General features: G+C 39.1%; 1 protein-coding gene across 1 annotated transcript in view; it reads left to right on the top strand.

The window, feature by feature from the left end:
• The window catches only part of CDC42SE2 (CDC42 small effector 2), a 32,680-nt gene continuing 12,186 nt past the window's right edge, over positions 1-20,494 (top strand). Inside the window, exon 1 of the mRNA XM_012657643.1 lies at positions 1-241. Within this exon, the coding sequence (XP_012513097.1) occupies positions 188-241 (54 nt within the window). The 5' untranslated portion in view covers positions 1-187. The remainder of the gene's footprint in view (positions 242-20,494) is intronic.

The following is a 20,494-nucleotide window of genomic DNA, read 5'->3' as shown; positions in this document are numbered from 1 at the left end:
GAAGCAAAGAAAGGAAACAATCTTTTTCTTTATTCAGTTGACTATATAAGATACTTGGCTTCCAGGAACAAAAAACACAGTGAAATAATAAGATTATCATTTTGCATCATTGGAGCGTGTTTGGTGGAACTTCCCGAGTTGAGATTTGGAATCTTCATTGGTGCTCATTATACCTTGGACTGTAAGCATGAGTGAATTCTGGTTGTGTTTCAACTGCTGTATTGCAGAGCAGCCTCAGCCTGTAAGTATGAAGAATGTGCACACACTGGGCAGGGTGCTTGTTAAACATGCCACTGGTTCTCGTGCTAAGGATTGCGACCCTAGCAGTCATTGCAGGGCAGTTCTAGGGAGTGTCACACAGACTAGTTCAGTGGAACTCCAAACATCTGGTTTTTTTTTTTTTTTTTTTTTAAAGAAATTAATGTTTTGTTTGAGTAAACAGTGTGTCAAGAACTGTGCTAGACCATTCATTGTACATGACTGAGAAGGCTGTGTTCCGCCAAATGGACAGCTTCGAGGGGAACAGTGAGAGAGAAAGGAGACAGGCAGTAACCGAGGTAAAACAGCTAAGTCAGCCTTGGAAACCCGTGAGTGGGAGGTGTGCAGCCGGCCTGCCCTCACATTCTGAGCTCACCATCTCATTTTCCCCACAGCAGCCCCTGCGGGCCCTTTTTCTAAGTCAAACAGGTTCAGTTTTTTGCCCAAAGTTGTACATATTGTAAGTGATCTCGACTGACTGCTTCTTGGTACAGGCCCCACTTTTGTCCCTTCTAACCCATGCACATACTGGTATCTAGACCAAAATTCTATCCTCCAATCTCCAAATTCTTGTTCATCTTTTAAGATTCCTAAACCAAATGTCACCTGTATAAAATCTTCCCCAGCCTTAGATAATACCTCATCTATATTCCTATAGCTCTTTAGTTCATTTTTCTATTATTGTATAGTAAATAGCTGTTCTACAGTCTCTCCCGCCACATTTTGAATTCTGCAGGGGTCCTGACCACATTTACTTCGCATCTTCAGGATCAGATACAATACTTTGGAGAATGTAGGTGTAGGTGCCAGTTGATTGGCTGGCTGGCTGGCTGAACAAATAGATTTGTATTTTGTTCTATTTTGTTTACATTTGTAACAGCATAAAAGGAAGAATAAGGATTAAATTTTAAAAATGTAATCGAATGCATAGAAATTAATTTTTATTACAAAAATTCACATAGTATAGACAAAATTTAGAAAATAATCCTTTTTGCCCCTTGCTCACTGATCCCCAGGTGAAATTTCTTAGGAAGATTGGCATCTGTTCCCTTAGACATCTCAGCGAATGTCCCCCTACATATTTATATAGGTCTCATTATTTTTAAGTAAATGTTTTTATACACTACCTATTCTGTCACTTGCACTCAACAGTATAATCTCAGAGATATTTTATGCTTAAATTGAAATCATTTGTATTATTAAAAAGTCTTTAATATTTGTGACAGAAATATAACATTTTTTACTTGATGGTCATAATTTATATACATGTTACTTGAATTTGTACTTACCTGATTACTAGAGAAGTTAAAAATTTTTTCATATATTTAGTGTAAATTTGTATCTTTCCTCTTTCATCGAATTGCCTCTTTGTTGCCTTTACAATTTTTAATTGGGTTGTTTGTTTTTGCAGCTTCATTCCTATATTGTGGTTAAGAATACTATCTTTTGTTATAGGTGTTTCTCTCAGTATATCAGCTAGCTTTTTAACTTTGTGGAGTTTTTCATCATAGACAAGTTTTCCTTAACAATACCTTCACCATTGTAATATTTTAAAGGCCTACTACCCTATTTTTTAATACTAGTTTTTTAATTTTGCTCTTTACATTTAACTCTTTGATCCAGGTGCAATGGAAGGTTGATTAATTTGTGTGGTGTGAGGGTGGTCTGACTTTTTTCGTGCTAATCAGCTATCTAAAGACAGTATGTTAAATATCCAATCTTTTTATTAGTGATTTGAAATGTCACCTTTATTACATGTATTACATTTTCATTTAAGAGTCCATTTCTGAAATCCGTTTGGTGCAGGTGTTTACACCTGTGCCACTGCCTTACTTTTTTAATTGCTGCAGTTATTTGATATGTTTTGCTGTCTCACGGGACAACCAACCCTTCATAGCTCTTTTTTAACTGTATGGGCAATGTCCTATTTTTTTTTGAGCTAGATTGTGGTTACATGTGTTCTTATTATGTTCTTTATATTTCTTTGTGTTACTTCATAATGCATATTTTTTAAACCTTATAATGTTTTCTTTGTGATTGCATTGAATCTTTAGAATTTTGTGTAGTCCCACTGAGAATCATGGCATGGCATATATCTTCATTTATGTAGATCTTTTCATATTCTTTTCTTTTTTTTTTTTTTTTTGAGACAGAGTCTCACTCTTTTGCCCTGGCTAGAGTGCAGTGGTGTGATCATAGCTCACTGCAACCTCAAACTCCTGGGCTCAAGCAACTCTCCTGCCTCAGCCTCCCAAGTAGCTGGGACTACAGGGACATGCCACCATGCCCAGCCAGTTTTTCTGTTTCTGGTAGAAACAGGGTCCCGCTCGTGCTCAGGCTGGTCTTGAACTCCTGAGTTCAAGCAATCCTCTTGCCTTAGCCTTCCAAAGTGCTAGGTTTATAGGCGTGAGCCACTGCGCCCCGTCTTATATTTTTAGTAAAGTTCTAAAATTTTATTATGTAAGTTTGCATGTTTCTTATTAAATTTGTTCTAGATATTTTATGGATTTTTTTTTTTTTTTTTTTTTACTATTTAAAGTCCTATTTTTATGTTTCGTGACTGATTATTACTAGTGTATAGGAACCTAATAATTTTTATATGCTAATTTTTAATCCAGACACCTTACTGAACACTTTAATTAGTTTTTTAAATTTTATTTTTATTATTATCATTTTCTTTTTTGTGACGGGATTTTGCTGTATTGCCCAGGCTGGTCTCAAATACTTGGATGCAGGTGATCCTCCCTCCTCAGCCTCTCAAGTAGATGGGATTACAGGCACCACTACTGTGCCTGGTTTTGAATTAGTTTGATAGTTAGTTGAAATGCTTACATCTTCTAAATATCTCCAAATAGTGGCATTTTTTAGTTATTTTCTGATATTTCAACTGTTTATCCTTTTGGAATCTTAATTAACTAAGACCTCTAGTATAATGTTGAATAGTGCTCGTGTTGGCTGAATATCCTTGCTTATCCTGACTTTTTATAATCTATGATACTATCAGAGATTACATTTTCAACAGTGTTTTAAAAGATGATGGAACACGTAAGTCCTATTGCCATATTAAGTATGCCTTGTAATTTTTTGTTGAACATGATGATATACTGGGTACAAGGAGCCGTGGTAAATAGGCCTTTATTGTGAGGTTTTATGTTTATCTGGTTGGGGTTTAGGCAGTTTTGCTATTTACTGTAGCTTTAGGTGATGCTATAGTTGTTGGAGGATAAAATTTCCTCTTGTGCCCTTGTGTTTGTCCTCTCTTGTCTTTGAGTTTGAGACTAATGAGGCACTTGTTTCCTTTGTAATCCCGTTATGTGGGAGCCCTGTAGGTGTGTGGTAGGTGTGGGGAGAGGGGAGACACTATGTAGTGTGTGATTGAGTCTCAGATTTTCAGTGAGTCTGTGCCCCCGGCTGTGGCCTGCACAAAAGTGCTTCTCAGTTTTCTTTTGTTTTTACCCCCGAGTGAGACAAAAGGGCTAGAGCAGACTGGAGTTGGATGTTTATTTCCCTTCCCCCAGCTTGGTTAGTTTTTGGTAAAACCCAGTTGGTTAGGCTCTTGTGAAATAGTTTCTCTTGAGGGCAAGCCTTGTTAGAACAGAGTGCTCTGGTATGTTTCAGCATGGCTGCCTTTCCCCTCCCTTTGCTGAAGCACGGGAGATTTTTCTCTCATCTTTACCGTGAGAACCTGGTAGGTGAGGTTCCTGGAGGTAAAACCCACAGAAGTGTGGGGGCCTGCCTAAGACCAGGCACCCCTGGAGTCTTTAACTCTTAAACTTCTCTATGCTGAGCCTCCAGCTATTCATAAATTACAGTTTAGATTTCCCTACACTGGTACCGGATCCTGCAGAGTTTCTGCTTGTGGGTTTCTGTTCTGGTTGAGTTGTGATTCTCTGTGTCTGCCTGCCTGTCTCTCTAGTTTTGGGGGCAGCAGTTTTCTGTGTAACCTCATTTCTCCAATGGATCTAAGATGTTGGGTTTTCCGTTTGTTCAGCCTTTTTCTTGTTCTGTGGATGGGAATGATGACTTCTAAGCTCCTTACAGATCGGAAACCAGAAGTGAAATTGCCATTTTTTTTCAAGATTGATTGATTGATTGCCAGTATTCACATTATAATAAAGTGAATTCTGTTCAGGCATGTTATAAAGGTATACTTACCAATAGCTAAAATAGAAAGGCACAGATTAGAAATTTAAGTAGCGGGAACATAAAGCCTTAGAGATACAAGAATGAAACATCAGAAATACATTTTCTGCTGAGGATTTGCAACTTGATTTTTTTTGCATACTATATTTAACATGTTGGTATTGTGTTATTGTTTAATAAATACATATTTATGTGAAATATTCTACAAAAATTCCGTGGACATCTGATTTCTTAACCTTTTTGGCTTGCAGGGTCTGTGGTCATCATAGTGGAGTAATAGCTTGCTTGTTGGCATCAGGAAACAGATTTAAAGAACACATTAATAATTTTATGTCTCTTTACATTCTACAAAAATATCCTTAATGTTCTACTGGACAGGAGCAAAACTGCCTTATCTGAAAGCTGCTTGGTCATCTCTAAAATTTTCTTGTTTAAAGTATTTACTGAAGTAAAGTGCTGCGTGCCAGTCCTCCCACTTGTTCTTTTATCACCCCCTGCTCTTGCACATTCCGTGTGTGAAAAAGGAACAACCAGATATTGGGAAGAAAATAGAATGCATTTTTCTCAGTAGTAGCATAAGAATCATTTTTCTCTTCCTACTCCTTCATTTTAATACAGTACAATACAGAGTATAATAAGGTCCCAATGTTTTGAGCCATGGTAATCTGAAACTTTTTAACTGTCGATAAACGCTGTAGTTGCTGTTGCTAGATATAGCAAAGGTTATAGATTTTAAATTGGATGGTTGCTGCCCTGCAATTTAGTTTAAAACAAAAGAGAGATTTCTTAGCTGTTTATAGAACTGTAGTGAATTCTCTACCTACTTACAGTTGTGCATCACAGTACTGGTGAACTTCTAAGGTAAGCTTAGAAACAGTGAACACTGATTTACAGAAGAAAAAAAAAACGCCACTTTTCTGTTTATGTTATTTGCCTTCCCATCTCATGTTTCCGCACATGGCACTGATTTTTTGTGATACTGTTTGTCTCTGAAATGGATTATTTTAGAAATATATGCAGTTACCATATATTTGTACAATTGATAACACTCTGGTATTTCTGTAATGAGCCAGGTACTGATGAGATAATAATAAAACAGACATTTCCACCTTCATGACTCTCGCTCTAGTGGAGAAGATATTTACTGTACAAATATGTATGTGTGATATCAGGTGATGATAACTGCTCTGTGGAAAAAGAAAGCAGGAGAAGAAGACAGAGAATGACAGAAGCAGTCTATGTAACCAAAACATTTGTAACCCCGTAATATTCTGAAATAAAATTAGAAAAAGGAAGATAGAGAATGATGTGGGAGAAATGGAGATACTAATTTAAATAGGGTGTTCAGTGACGACATCAATGAGGTGATATACAGGCAAGGGTGTAGGGAGTAAGCCACAGAGATACGTTTTAATCAGGGAGTAGGAAGTGCAAAGTCGTGTGTGTGAGAGGAACATTAAAGAAGGCAGAGTGGCTCTGAGCCAAGGGGCCAGTGGTGGGAATGAGGCCAGAGAGGTATCCAGAGGCAGTTCATGTTTGGCCTTCCAGGTCATGAAAAGACTTTGGTTTTTATTCTTTTTGTCATTGAATGGTTTTGAGCAAAAAATGAAGTTGAAGGACATACACTTTTTCTAGTGGTTGTCTTACTCTATGGGCACACTGAGAATTGGCTCTGACTGACCATACAGTACGCTCCAGCCACGTGAGCGCCTTGCTCTTGCCTGCACACTGCCCCAAGCTGTCTGGAGTCGACTGGCGATTATGTTCTGCAATAAGATGGTTTATTCTTTGTGTTGGCTTTTCTTTCTGCCATTTATTGTTCTGATGTACAGTTTTAACCCATAATAGTGGGGTGTGCGAATGGTGCAGGCGACGGTGGTGGACCTGCCACAGTGAAACAGGAAGAGCACGGTGCTTAGTGTTGAGACAGTTCAAGTTTTCCTCAGGGGAAGGGATTGAGGAAACGGAGCGGGATGGATAAGTAGATACTAGGTGTTGCTCTAAGACCTTTAGACATCCTGGAAAACATCAGAGCAGCCTGAGAGGATTAACCAACAACTCGTGAAAGATGGCTGGAGGAAACTCTAACCGAGGGCATTCCACGATTTCAGGGGATTTATATAAAGCAGAACAGTGATTGGTCAAGTGTGGTGTGTCTCCGTGGCTACTATGCTATGATAACCTCAGATGGCACAGATGTATTTAGCACTTCCATTTTCAGGAACCATGTTCCACACACTAAATGAGGTGTGAGTATAATAAAAATGTCTTTTTTTCTTTTTCTGAAAACACAAATATGCATGTTCTTGATTTGCTTAATTTCACACAAAAACCACATTATATAACCAGTCATCTCAAAACAAATAAATGAATTCACTTAATGAAAATAAAAAAGAAATTTCTAAGCAAATCCAGTGAACTTTTCAAGGGCAAAACTGCTAAAAGCAGAACTGAAGGAACTAGTTGCTCTTGTCCCTCAGTAAGAAGTCTGAAGTGAACAGAGCAAGAGCAAATTGTTTCAAAGTTGATATTGTTCTTTTACATTCCCACCAGCAGTTTGAGTGTTCCATTATTTCGTATCTTCATCAACACGTGATGAAGACTTTAAAATCTTTCAGACTTTAAAATCTTTATCAATTGGGGCAGAATGTAGTAGTGGTTCTTCAAGTTTAGCCTTGTATTGTCTTGCATTTTAATATGAGAGTGAACAGGCTGGTCTGAAGGTAGTGAGTTATCTCAGTTGATTGTTCACGGTCAGTTACAGACTGAACTCCTTGTTCTTCTCTTTCCCCTCTTACTGCTGCACTTGACTAGTCTTAAAAAAAAAAAAAGAAAAAGAAAAATCAAAAGAGAGAGTGAACAGTAACCCTGACTTGTTTGACTAATAGGTTGTGAGCCTCAGGATTATACACACAAATTAGAGATTTCTTAAAGTAAAATTCCTCAGTTCAAGTCGTCCACACTTTTGTTCATATTTCATTCATATAGTAACATAAGATCAGTTCTTTCAAGGTATAGAAAAAAGCACATTTAGATAAGTTGAAGCAGATTAATTTAAGACATTGTACTGTAACATCTTTCGTTTTTATGTTTAGTTTCAACCGTGGTTAGGCATGAATCTAATTTAGCGCATTCTCCTTATTCTGTTCCTAGTAACTCCTGTAAAAATAACATAGTCAGTAGCCACCAGGGATCTCTGTCAACCTGTATTCTAATTATTATTAGAACTTAATTTTTTAAAAGATGAAAAATAAAAATAGAAGTTCTAGTATTTTCCTCTGACTTCCCAGTAGATCATTCTGATAATCCCTCAGGTGAGCATATCCCCACATTGCCAACCATTGATTACAGAAGTAAGAGCATGGAGCTCTGGTAAACAGTATTATATTACCTTTACTAGGACAAAAATAATTACTATATAAAGGAAAACAGAAGAAACTCAGGAGATTTTTTTTTTTTTTTTGATGAATAGGAGGGAAAAAAACTTGTGGTTAAATAATTTAAAATATATATGGCAAATAAGCCCCAATTTTAATTTTTTTCTATACGCCCCTTAGAAAATACTGTTTATCCTATGTTCATAAAGAAAATCTTCCTCATCTAGCAGGCACTGTTAAGTGGAGCCAGTGTGAGCCTCTATTAACTGGCCGCTTATATGAATACTGAAACATTTCTTAAAAGATCTATTGTTTGCGAGTCATCTGACCACATCTGGGAAATTATGTTTACTTAGAAAACACAGTCTTCAATTACAAGTTCTGTCGTTGTGTAAATGATGTGAAAATCTGTCTCTTTCATCAGGTGGTAAATTCTTAAAATAGCTAAAATAAAGTCACTTCGAAAACACCAATAGCATGAAATTTTGTTTTACTTCCTCTTGAATTTTATAAGCCTGGACACAACAAGGATGAAGAGGATTAAGCCTTTCTTTGTGTAGAGTTAGTGTGGATTGGGTTCTGATTCTCAGATGGCCTTGGTGTATACAAATAGGGAAAGGAATTGGTAAGAAACTCAAATTTTACTATTTTTAGAATTAGGAATAAGCAGGTAAAGTCTAGGTAATGCATTGTTGCAGAAAAATGTTTATGCATATATAATCTGTGACTAAAAAATTAGGATTTAAGTAATAATCTGGGACTTAATATAGTCATATTTTAGTTACTGGATTATTAAGTATGAAATGTCCAATTTTTGTAAGTACTAAGTTCGACAGTTGATGTCTCTAACACTCTGACATTTCACTTTGACACTTCTTGCTTTATTTTTCTTGTGAAAGTGCATCCTCAGTTTTTCAAATTCACATTTTGGCTCGTGATTATTTTTCAAATTTTTCTTAGAGCAATTTTTGTGAAACCATGGATAAGTCAAAAATTTGTGTTATTTTTGAATATGAGTTCCATCGTGGAACCAATGCAGTACAGACAGCTTGAAATAGCATCGAAGTGTTTGGGAAGGATGTGGCTAATGAACACACAGACGTCAATGGTTTGAGAAGTTCCGTTCTGGTGATTTTAGTCTTGAAAATGAGCCACATGGGTGACCTGAGACCACGGTGGATAATGAGCTGAAAGCTATAGTGGAAGCGAATCCATCTCTACCTATGTGTGAATTAACAGCAAGGTTTGACGTCACTATTCCCACAATATTGGACCATTTGAAACAAATGGGCAAGGTAAAGAAGCTGGATAGATGGTCCCATGTGAATTAAACGAGAATCAGAAGAGAAATCGCTTGTACGCTTTCCTTTCTTTGCTGTCACGACGTAAAGGCGAACCGTTTCTACACCGCATTGTTAAAGTGTGATGAAAAATGGATTTTTTCAGCAGGCGTTCAGCACAAAGGTTGGATAAAGGTGAAGTGCCGAAACATAGTCCAAAACCGAATATTCATCAAAAAAAGCTAATGGTGTCTGGTGGTCCAGCACTGGTATTATCCATTACAGCTTCATGAAACCTGGTCGATTACAGTGATGTCTACTGCAACTAGTTGGACAAAATAATGAGGATGCTTGTCAGTAAGCAGCCAAGAGATTGGTCGATAAAGAGGCCAATCCTCTTGCAAGACAACGCTCGACCACATGTCACACAAACAACGCCGCTCAAACTCAGAAGCTGGACGTAGAAACTCTCTGTCATCCACGGTATTCACCAGACCTTGCACCAACTGCCTACCACTTTTTCCAGGCTTTGGGCCACTTCTTGCAAGGAAAAATATTCAATTCTTAACAAGCTTTGGAAAATGCATTTCATGATTTCATCGCCACTTGCTCTCCAGCCTTCTTTGCTGCTGGTATAAACTAGCTACTGTTAAGATGGCAAAACTGAGTTGATAGTTTAGGTGCATACTTTGATTGATTGTACTGCTTCTTGTTTGATATAACAAACTACACCTTTGATTCGAAATCGGACATTTTATATTTAATGGGCTATAATATGATCTCCCTGGGTGCATTGTTTCCTGTGGCTGCTGTAACAGGCTTATTGGCTTAAAACAACACAAATTTATCTTACAGTTCTAGAAGTTAGAAGTCCAGTACAGGGCTTTCTACCCTGAAATCAATGTAGGCCATCATATTACAACCATATTTTCTTTGTGTAGTATACATGGTATTTTATCAGTTGCTTACTGAAATTTATTAATAGGTATACTGTATATAACACATAACAGTATACAGAAACAATCTCAGATGGACCCAGGGTGACAGAAATTTCTAGTATAAAGGCTTAATACCGTTAAAAACATATATATATATCATTAGTACTTAAAAAGCTATTTTAGATAAGGTTTTTTTTTTTAAAACCTATTTTGGACTTCAGTTTTCATACTTGGAATATATGACTTGAACCAGATACTACCTTTAAGTAGAAGGAGAAGAACTTGGTTCACTTCAGACTTCTTACTGAGGAATAAGAGCAACTAGTTTCTTCAGTTCTGCTTTTAGCAATTTTACCCTTGAAAAAGTTCACTGGATTTGCTTAGAAATTCCTTTTTTTTTTTTTTTTTTTCCTGACACAGTCTCGTTCTGTCACCCAGGGTAGAGTGCAGTGGCATCATCATAGCTCATTGCAACCTCAAACTCCTGGGCTCAAGTGATCCTCCTGCCTCAGTCTCCCAAGTAGCTGGGACTGTAGGCACACACCACCACTGCCCTGCCTAATTTTTCTATTTTTAGTAGAGATGGGATCTCTTACTCAGGCTGGTCTCAAACTCCTGAGCTCAAGCAATCCTCCTGCCCGGCCTCCCAGGTTGCTAGGATTATAGGCCTGAGCCACCACTCCCTGCCTAGAGATTCCTTTTAAAAACAAATTTTGGGGCCTCCTGCAAACTTCTCATCTGTCACAAGCTGTAAAATGTATATCGAGTGGGAAAAAGTTATCTATTAAACCCCTAAAGGACAAAATGTAGATAGCACTGCACTTAGGATTGGATTTTAAGTGCATTATCAGCAACTCACCTATTTATTTATAAATATTTCCATCATGAAATATTTTACCTTTCTGTACTTTGACTTAGATAATTCCCTGCTGTAACACTAGCTCGTTGTTTTGATTTCTCTGTGGTGATCTATGGTGTGACTCTCATCTCTTACAGAAAGACCTCTTACAGAAACTCTGTCACCTGAGGGCCACTGCTAGCATTCCACTCAGTGAGCTAGGCTCTGGAAGCCACACAAGCAGAATTATCATTTATTATTTTCTGAAGTTTTGACCTAAATATGAGAATTCGGAATCCAAAGTAGGATACTCAGTTATTAAAGAGCAGATTTTTTTTCAGTCTCTGCAATATCTAACACTTGGTTTCTCTTCCATTTTTGCTTAACATATTAATCAGGGATTTTTGGTTAGAAACCAGAATCCTAAAAGCCAAACTTCCACAGGCAGTTTTATTTTTTTTTTTTTTGAGACAAGAGTCTCACTCTGTTGCCCTGGCTAGAGTGAGTGCCATGGCATCAGCCTAGCTCATAGCAACATCACACTCCTGGGCTCAAGCGATCCTTCTGTCTCAGCCTCCCGAGTAGCTGGGACTACAGGCATGCGCCACCACGCCCGGCTAATTTTTTTGATATATGTTTAGTTGTCCAGATAATTTCTTTCCATTTTTAGTAGAGATGGGGTCTTGCTATTGCTCAGGCTGGTCTTGAACTCCTGAGCTCAAACGATCCGCCCGCCTCGGACTCCCAGAGTGCTAGGATTACGGGTGTGAGCCACCGCGCCCAGCCCACAGGCAGTTTTATCAGCTCTGAGGACCACCTATGGAAAGGATGGATCCAGCTCCTAGAACATCTGCATCCGGGACCTGGGACACTGTGGAGACTCCCTTCACTGTCTCTTTCTCTGTTCTTCGCGCTTTGGCTTCTTAGTTTTCAACTTACAGGTGGGCGTTTTTTCCTTTATAGGGAACAGGGCTGCCCCCAGCTCCAGGTTCATGATCCCAGTTTAACTACCATGAGGAAGAGAAGGCTTCTTCCTGCTTGAGTCCTTCCCAGGGAAGGATTCTGGCCCCATTTGTGTCATATGCACACCACCGTGGTCAAGGTTGTGGACTAGAGTGGTTAGCAGCCTGTCAGAATCATATGACGGGTCAGGAAGAGGTGGTTTCCCTAAAGGAGAGGAGGGAGGCTGTAGTTCCAGAAGAAACCAAGTATGCAGAAATGGCATATGCCCACTATAAAGTTTATGGCTGTTTATGCAGAAGGGCAGAAATGAAATCTCAGTTGGTCAGTTTGAATATCTATTAACTACTCTGGAATGAATATTAAAGCAGCCTCAAATATTTTAAGAACTATAGAATATTTATTATGCATTGTGGGTCTAGAATACCCTAAACTTCTGCTTAGGTGTAAAAAGAAAAAAGTTGGAATAAATACATTAACGCAAATCAGCAAAATAAATTTAAAATTAAGGATGTATGAATTGTACAAAGAACTCTTTGTCTTTTAGTAAATGATAGGGTTTTGTTTTGTTTTTGCTTGAGACAGAGTCTTGCTGTGTAGCTCGGGCTAGAATGCAGTGGCGTCATCATAGTTCACTGCAACCTCAAACTCCGGGCTCAAGGGATCCTCCTGCCTCGGCCTCTTGAGTAGGTGGGACTACAGGCACGTGCCACCACACCCATCTAATTTTTCTATTTTTTGTAGACATGGGGTCTTGCTCTTGCTCAAGCTGATGTCGAACTCCTGGCCTTGAGCAATCCTCCTGTCTCAGCCTCCCAAAGTGCTAGGATTACAAGTGTGAGCCACTGTGCCTGGCCTAATTGATAGTTTGAATGTCAGAAACTTGAGTCTCTTTACCCAATACTGAAATAAATGTTGAGGTGATTTCACACCACATTGATAGAATAACTAAAGTGAAAAAGTCAAAGAAAAGCTGGAGACTTAATGTTCGTTATTTACCTTCAGCAGGGTTCTAGTGAACCCAGAGTCTGTAAACCCTTAGGTCCAGGTGTCTTTGACTTTTGTACCATATTAAATGAATTTGGTGTGAAAGATAATGAGCAAAAGGTAGAGGCTTCCTGTGTTATCATAGCAGTTATATGGTTTTCACCCCCCTCCCCCTTAGAAGCATTTACGGGAGAATGGCTGTATATTATTTTGAACACTGTGTCAGAACTTACTAAATGTTGATAAATTAGTTCACAATGAATTTTTATATTTTCTAAAGTCATGGTAACAATGCCTTTCATTCTACTTTTATTTCTAATGATGTTTTATAACTTCTTGCTCTATTTCGACTTACTATTTATAAGTGTAGGGTAGCATAATTTAGACATTACCTTCAAACGTGGTCTGACACAGCAGGAAAGGAATCCATGGTCACAGATGGGAGATAGTGGATTTAGTAGCTCAAGTTATCACTGGTACCTGTAAAAAGATATATGTCACATAGGGCTCTCTGTATAAGCATCGATTATCAAATCATTACGGGAATAAACCCATGACTCACACTTGAAGTGTGCTGTGGAAAACTTGTTTGGGGCCCAGAGGTAAGGAATGAAAATGGTGAGAAGTAGACGATATGAGAGAATGATGGAGTTGAAGTTTATTTAGCTATCTCCAGTCCATGAGAAAGGAATGGGCTCTTCTTTTTGATGAAAACTTTATTTTAAAAAAATTGGGAATCACGTTGTTTAGTGGCTTGGTTGTTGTAGAGTTGTTTTTAATGGGAAGAACCATTCAACCTAATAGCTTTCCAAATAACTAAAACAGACATAGAAAATTATAAAACTTTGTTCAGGGAGTACAACAGGTGAGCAAATGGGGACTTGGGCAAAGGCCAGAAGACACCGAGTAAGAGTTTGCCAGAGGATCTCTCTTGAAGGAAATGTGGAAATCTCCCATACTGCTATTAAGGTACTGGCAAATGAGGTCATGTATTTAAAGTTCTTAGAATTGTGCCTGGCATTTGATAAGTACTCTTAAGTATTACCCATTTTTACTTTTTAAATATTCCGCTATTAATCTTTAGAGCCGTTGAGCCGTCAGCATGATTTGGAATCTTGTTCCACATGCAAATCCAAGCCCCATCCCAAACTTGCTGAATCTGAAACTCTGTGACGAGGAGCTCAGTGACCTAGGCTTAGTGAACCTTCCAGGGATTCTGATACACACTGAAGTTTGAGAACTCCTGCTTTAGTATTTCCACACAGTATGAAAACTAGAACTGTGATGACAATTGAAACTATTCGGTAGGACACAGCATTTCTGTGAAACAGAAAATTAAACCAGCAGATAAGTAATTTTTATGTGGAAATACAAACTCCAGTAGAATTGGCATTACATTTTTTACATCTTCTGAATATAATAGGTCCTTGAGAAATATTTGGTCATAATGTTGGATAAGACAAACAGTTTTTAGAGAACTGAGTTGACATTGTTTCTTTAAAAGCCTTTTATTCATTTAACAGTCATTTATTGTCTACTGGTGTGTCAGGCACAGCTACTGTCATAGCAGAACTCTTAGTAGTGTAGGAAAATCAAACTGTAAGCAGATAAATTATAATATAATGTTTTAAGTGTTACAATTGAAATGTGAGCCATATGCTCTGAATGTTCAGATCAGACAATATCCAACAGCTTCAATTTAGAAGATTAGATTAGAGTGGGTCTTAACGAATGAATAGATGATTGCCAAATGGGAAGAGATTTGGGGTGAGGGCATTTTGTGTGGTTTATTGACAGGTATTTTCATTTTTTGTGTTAATGAAGATCCACTGGGAAAATCCTTTTCCTTTGTGTCAAAAAATGTCAGATTCATTTTTATATCATTGTAAACTTTTGTTAGTCTTTTTTTCTGTCCTGTGAACTAGATGGATAACAGGAGGCAACGCGAAAGCAGCCCGTGCACACAGGGAATCACTGTCAGCATCACAGGAAAAAAACCATTTGTTTCAGAAATGCCTGGTGCCTAATTACACCGTTGATATTTTAAAAAACTCAGCTTATTTCATAGGCTCCAAAACTTTGTTTTTGGTGCCCTTAACTCAACTTCTGTAATTTTTGGTGCCCTTAGGCCAAGAGAAGTACTGTGTAGGTATGTTTATTAAGTAATTTGGTATAAACAGCTTAGTAACGATTTATGTCCTGACAACTTAGTTGCCATTTGAAAAAGTAATAGACATAAATTGAAAGGAAAAATAATTTTATTTCATTCTTAAATAACCACAATGATTTACTTACGTTTGTGCCTGTTAGACATCATGCAGTTTCTCAAACTATGGAATCAGATTGAACACCACCCCCCCTCTTTCCTAGTTCCTATTGGCTTTGGTACAGTACTTGGGTTTTTTTTTTTCCCCACTGCAGCCACTAAAAACTCTGCTTCACAAATATATGCCATTAAAAAGAATGTATGCTCTCATGTTGAAACTGCAGATGATCTCAAGCTAGTAGTTCAGACAGCGTGATATACATGTCGAGTATCACTGTTGAAAATACCCTTAGCACCTCTGGATGTTTGCTGGGATGCTTTGACACACAGTTTGGAGATCGTGGGTTTATTTGATACAATTCACAGAGACAGGATTCAGTTACACAACCTGACTGACTTTCTAGATCGTAAAGTTGAGCTAGTAGCATCTCTTTGAACGTTTCATTTACTTATGCCACATTTGCATACGTGATTGCTATTTTATACCCTGGAAGTTCCTGCTTTTTTTCACTGCCCCAGATGGCAAGTATTTTCATTTTCTTTATTCACTCTCTGTGTCTGCCTCTAGAACGACATGAGGCTATTCACTCCTGTGCTTTTACCTTCGGTTTCCTGTTAGCCCTGTGGAACCTGGCCTTCAGCTACTCCTCAGTGGCATGTGTTTGCATACTAAGTGGCCCAGAGAATAGTCTTTGAGGAAGTTTTAACTTGTAAGTGACTAAATAATTGCTGTTTTTGAGATGCTGTAATTGACACCATGCTCGAAATCTGAGGGAGGTAAAGTATTAATATTGCTACAAAAAATGTATTTGAAAAATTAAGCCTTAAAATCTGTATGTAATGTTTATACATAAGAGCATTTGTTCATTCAAAAAACATTTGTTGATGAATTGCCTTGTGCCACATGCGGCACTGGCCCTTGTGGACTCACATTTTATATGCTTTTTATATAGTAGCATAGCTACCATCCAGCGGACAGTTTAGATTTGGTGTTGTATGTAAATTTTACTTTGGCGTGGGTGAACACAGAGCAATTTGGGAGCGCGGAGGAGTACCTAACCCCAGGCCAGAGGGTATAAAGTAGTAAAGCCTGAGTTAGGCAAATTAACGAACAGTAGAGAAAGATTCCTCCAGGCGCAGAGTGCAGAAGTGAGAGCGGGCATAGCACACTGAGAGTACTGCAAGTAGCAGATGAAAGCCTAGAACTAAAGGAAGGAAGTAGAAAAGATGAGGCTGGAGAGATAAATGGGACTTCATATGCTGTGGAGTTTTGAATTTATCCTGAAGTTGTGGAAAGCCATCGAAATGTTTTAAACGGGGTAGTGAGATGACCATATTTGTACATTAGAAAGGCAGATCTAGATGTAGCATAAAGAATATTGGGAAGGGAAAGAAATTATAAAAATGCAGGAAATAAGTTAGAAGGCTGCTGCAGTGACCGAGGTGAGGGGACTTGAACTAAAGCTTTGGCAGTAAAGTGAGGATGGAGAGGGCGAAAGGGTGGAGTGCACAGGATACCGTCCTGCTTAGGCTGATAGCATGAGGGAGGAGTGAGGGATGGCCCAAGAATCCGGCTCAGAGTACTGGTAGAAGTGTTGCTTACCAAAATAGGGAATGAAGAGGAGGAAGGGGTTACAGAAGTAAGATTATGTTTCCAGTTTGGATGCAGGAAATTTGAATATCCTCTCCCGACATTCACATGGAGGTGTCCAGTAAGCAGTCGAATGTCCAGCTGAAACCCAGAAAAGAGAAAACAGACTTACTAGTCATCAGCATAGAGTTTGAAAGACGTCTCAGTGCATTTTGTGTTGTTACAAAGAAATTACCTGAGGCTGGGCACTTCATAGAGAAGAGAGGTTTATTTGGCTCATGGTTCTGCAGGCTGTACAAGGAGCATGATGCCAACATCTGCTTCTGGTGACAGTTTTTGGGAGCTTCCACTCATGGCAGAAGGGGAAGGAGAGCTGGCATCACTCAGGGGAGGAAGGAAGCAAGAGAGAGAGGAGGAGATGCCAGGATCTTTTCAACAGAATAGCACCAAGCCATTCATGAGGGGTCCGCTCCCAGGACCCAGCTGCCTCCCACCACGCCCCACATCCAACACTGGGGATCAGATTTCAACATGCTGTTTAGAGGGGACGAACATCCAAACGGTATCAAAAAGTGAAGTCCTGGGAGAGGGAAGACACGGGACCTAGGATATCCTGGAAAACACTGATTTACGCAAGATGAACAAAAGCAGAGAGATTAGTTGGAAACCAGAAACGAGGGGTGTCCTGAAAGAGCAATCTCAAAGTAATCCTTTCTCTTAATTTTACCTTCCAAGTTTTAGAAATACATGTCTAGTAATTTTTGAGACTTAACAACATTTGCCTGGGTGGACATCATCACTGTGACCACAGCATCCCCTCCCCCCTTCCTCTGTCGTATTGGAGAGTGGACCAGTGCTCGTGGTGACCCCTGCTTAGGCTCTGTGCCCATCATCGGGGGCTCATCCTTTTTAACATTGATCAAGTTCAAGAGCTCAACCAAGTAAGACATTCTGCAAGTTAGGTTGGTTCAAGGAAGAGGGTAGAACTTACAGAAATGCCAGAGAAAGTAGTTTGGAGACATCAGGGGAAACTTCCCTTGTTTTTAATAAAGAGCTATTCCTCTAGACGCACTGCACGCAGACGGAAGGCCTAGACTTGCTACAACTCTGTTGCTAGCAGCCTGAGATTAAAACCGACACAAGAAGGAGGTAGGTGGGCAGAGCTGAGAGAAATGCAGAGAGAGCTGGGTGCAGGGACACACAGCAGTAGTCCCAGCTGCTCTGTTGGCTGAGGTGGGAGAATTGGCTGAGCCCAGAAACCCCATCTCAAAAAAAAAATCAGAAAACAAAAAAAGGAAACACTGTAGAGAACAAAGCAGAAGCTCTGAACCACACTGAACACGCTGCCCACTGGTCCTTGTTCTTTCAGCCATTTCTGTTGTTCTGGGTTAATTTATTTTCAGAGAAGCAGCATGTGGTGTGCGTGCATAAATGATGTATATGAATAGCAGTGTTACTGTAAATTGATGGTGTAGCTAGCCATATGTGATGTGGTAGCTCTGTGGTATATATTTTAAAAACTCAAAATGTGAGCAAGATGTCTTCTTACAGTTTGGGGAGGAAGACAGGAAGTGGGTAGGGAGTTACTTTAGAATTGTAAGGCATGAGGAAGAATGACAAGATTGACTTCTGAACCGGGTTCAGTGGCTCACGCCTATAATCCTAGCACTCCGGGAGGCTGAGGTGGGAGGATTGCTTGACCTCAGGAGTTAGAGACCAGTCTGAGAAAGAGCGAGACTCAACTCTAAAATACAAAAAATTAGGTGGGCATGGTGGCACAGGCCTGTAGTCCCAGCTACTTGGGAAGCTGAGCCAGGAGGATCATTGAAGCCCAGAGTTTGAGGTTGCAGTGAGCTGCAATGATGCCACGGCACTCTAGCCCAGGGGACAGAGAGAGAATCTGTCTCAAAAAAAAAAAAAAAACCCAGAAAAAGAGTTCCGAGGGAAACCAGACATGAAATCATAAATGTTGTTTATTCATACCTGCGTCACACCACTTCTGCTGGTATACAGTATGTAAGTTTTTATGTAAAGTTGTAAGAGTAGCAGGAAACTGCATGAATTAACAAAGATTTTTAAAAACTTACTAGGAAAATTATCAAATATATGCAAAAAAGTAGAGGGAAGAGAACCCCCCCATGCATGTAGCATCCACCTTCAGTAGTTACGGGGGGGCATCTTGTTTCCCCTACAAATCACCCCCATTCAATAATTTTAGCAAATTCTAGGCATAGCATTTCATCTAAAAGTATTTCAGTATGTATTTCTAAGACATGGGTTCTTTTTTAAAAAACAGCTTTAATGGGGTGTAACTGACATACCATAAATGGCACATATTTAAATTGTACAATTGGATGATTTTTGACGTGTACCTTGAAACCACCACCAGTTACAGTTAAGACAGTGAACATATCCATCACCCCCAGAGTTCTTCAGGATCTTTCTAATCTCTCTCTTCCTGAGCCCTCATACTCTTCCCCAGCTAACCACTAACTTGTTTTCTGTTGCTATACATTAGTTTGCATCTTCCAGAATTTTTTTTTTTAAAGAGTCTCCCTCTGTCGCCCCAGCTAGAGTGCAGTCGTGTGATCATAGCTCACTGCAGCCTCAAACTTCTGGGCTCAGGTGATCCTCCTGGCTCAGCCTCCCAAGTAGCTGGGACTACAGGCCTGTGCCACCATGCCTGGCTTATTTTTTTGATTTTTAGTAGAGACAGAGTCTCATTCTCGCTCAGGGGAGTCTCTGGTCTCCATCTCCTGGGCTCAAGCGCCCCTCCTGCCTTGGCCTCCTGAAGTGTGAGGATTTACAGGCGTGAGTCACTTCTCCTGGCCTGAGCAAGAACTTTTTATTTAAGATAATCACAATTATTACCCCACCCAAAACAAAAACAAGTTTAAAATACTTCCTTATTATCATCTAATATCCAGTCAGTTTTCAGATTTCCCTATTGTCCCATAAATGTATTTTTAGAGATGGTTTGTTTAGTTGACATGGTAGCAAATACTTTGGAATTAACCTTTCTGTTTCCTCTCCTCCTTACATCTACTCCAGATAATTAGTTCATTATCTTTAATAATGATTTTATTGTGATATAACTATGGAAAATGTCATGGGAAGAGACATTTTGTCTAATCCCCTCCACACTAACGTAACTATTCATTTGGGTGTACTGCTAGTCCTTGACCTTATGCATAAGAAAAGTTAATATTTTAAGGATGGCAAGGATTACTCAGATGGTCGACAGTCTTTAATAAAGTTCCCTATAAAGAATAAAGTCTGTTTCCAGGAAACACGATGACTCTTTGCTACTGACAACAGTTAATACGTATCAGAGCAGAGCGCACCATTTCCTGTTTTTCTTTGCAGAGGCCTGACTCTGGAATTTCCCTTGTTTGTCCCTGAGTTAAATCTTGTGTCTATCTTGAATTCTTGATACAGCACACCAAAAAAGGGTGCCATTCCTTAAATGTCCACATTGTGCCTGAAAAATACTAAATTTTTATATTTTAGAATATTTAATTATGCTTAGAATCTAGCTTTTTGATTCATTAAGAATGCTATAATAGGAGTCTAAAAAACACCTCAATCTGTGTCAGGATCCGTCCTTCCTACCTTCTCTGGAACCTTGTAATGTTGAAAGTCGTTTTTCTTTACCTTCAGTTTTTCTCTTTCTTTTTCTTTACCTCTTTTACTGGACCTTTCCCACCAGAAATTGAGCATAATCAAGTCTTTCCCATCCTAAAGGGAAAAAATTCACCCTGTCCTCATGCCCTTTTCTCCCTATGACCTATGTGACTTTTTCCCGTCCAGAGGACCAGGCTTTCTCCAGGTGTCTGCGTTCTCCATTTCTCACCTG

The sequence above is a fragment of the Propithecus coquereli genome, unplaced genomic scaffold (genome assembly GCF_000956105.1).
Source record: "Propithecus coquereli isolate 6110/MARCELLA unplaced genomic scaffold, Pcoq_1.0 Scaffold553, whole genome shotgun sequence".
In the NCBI taxonomy this organism is placed as follows: Eukaryota; Metazoa; Chordata; class Mammalia; order Primates; family Indriidae; genus Propithecus; species Propithecus coquereli.
Note: the sequence above shows the minus strand (reverse complement) of the source record. Positions and strands in the feature narration are given on the sequence as shown.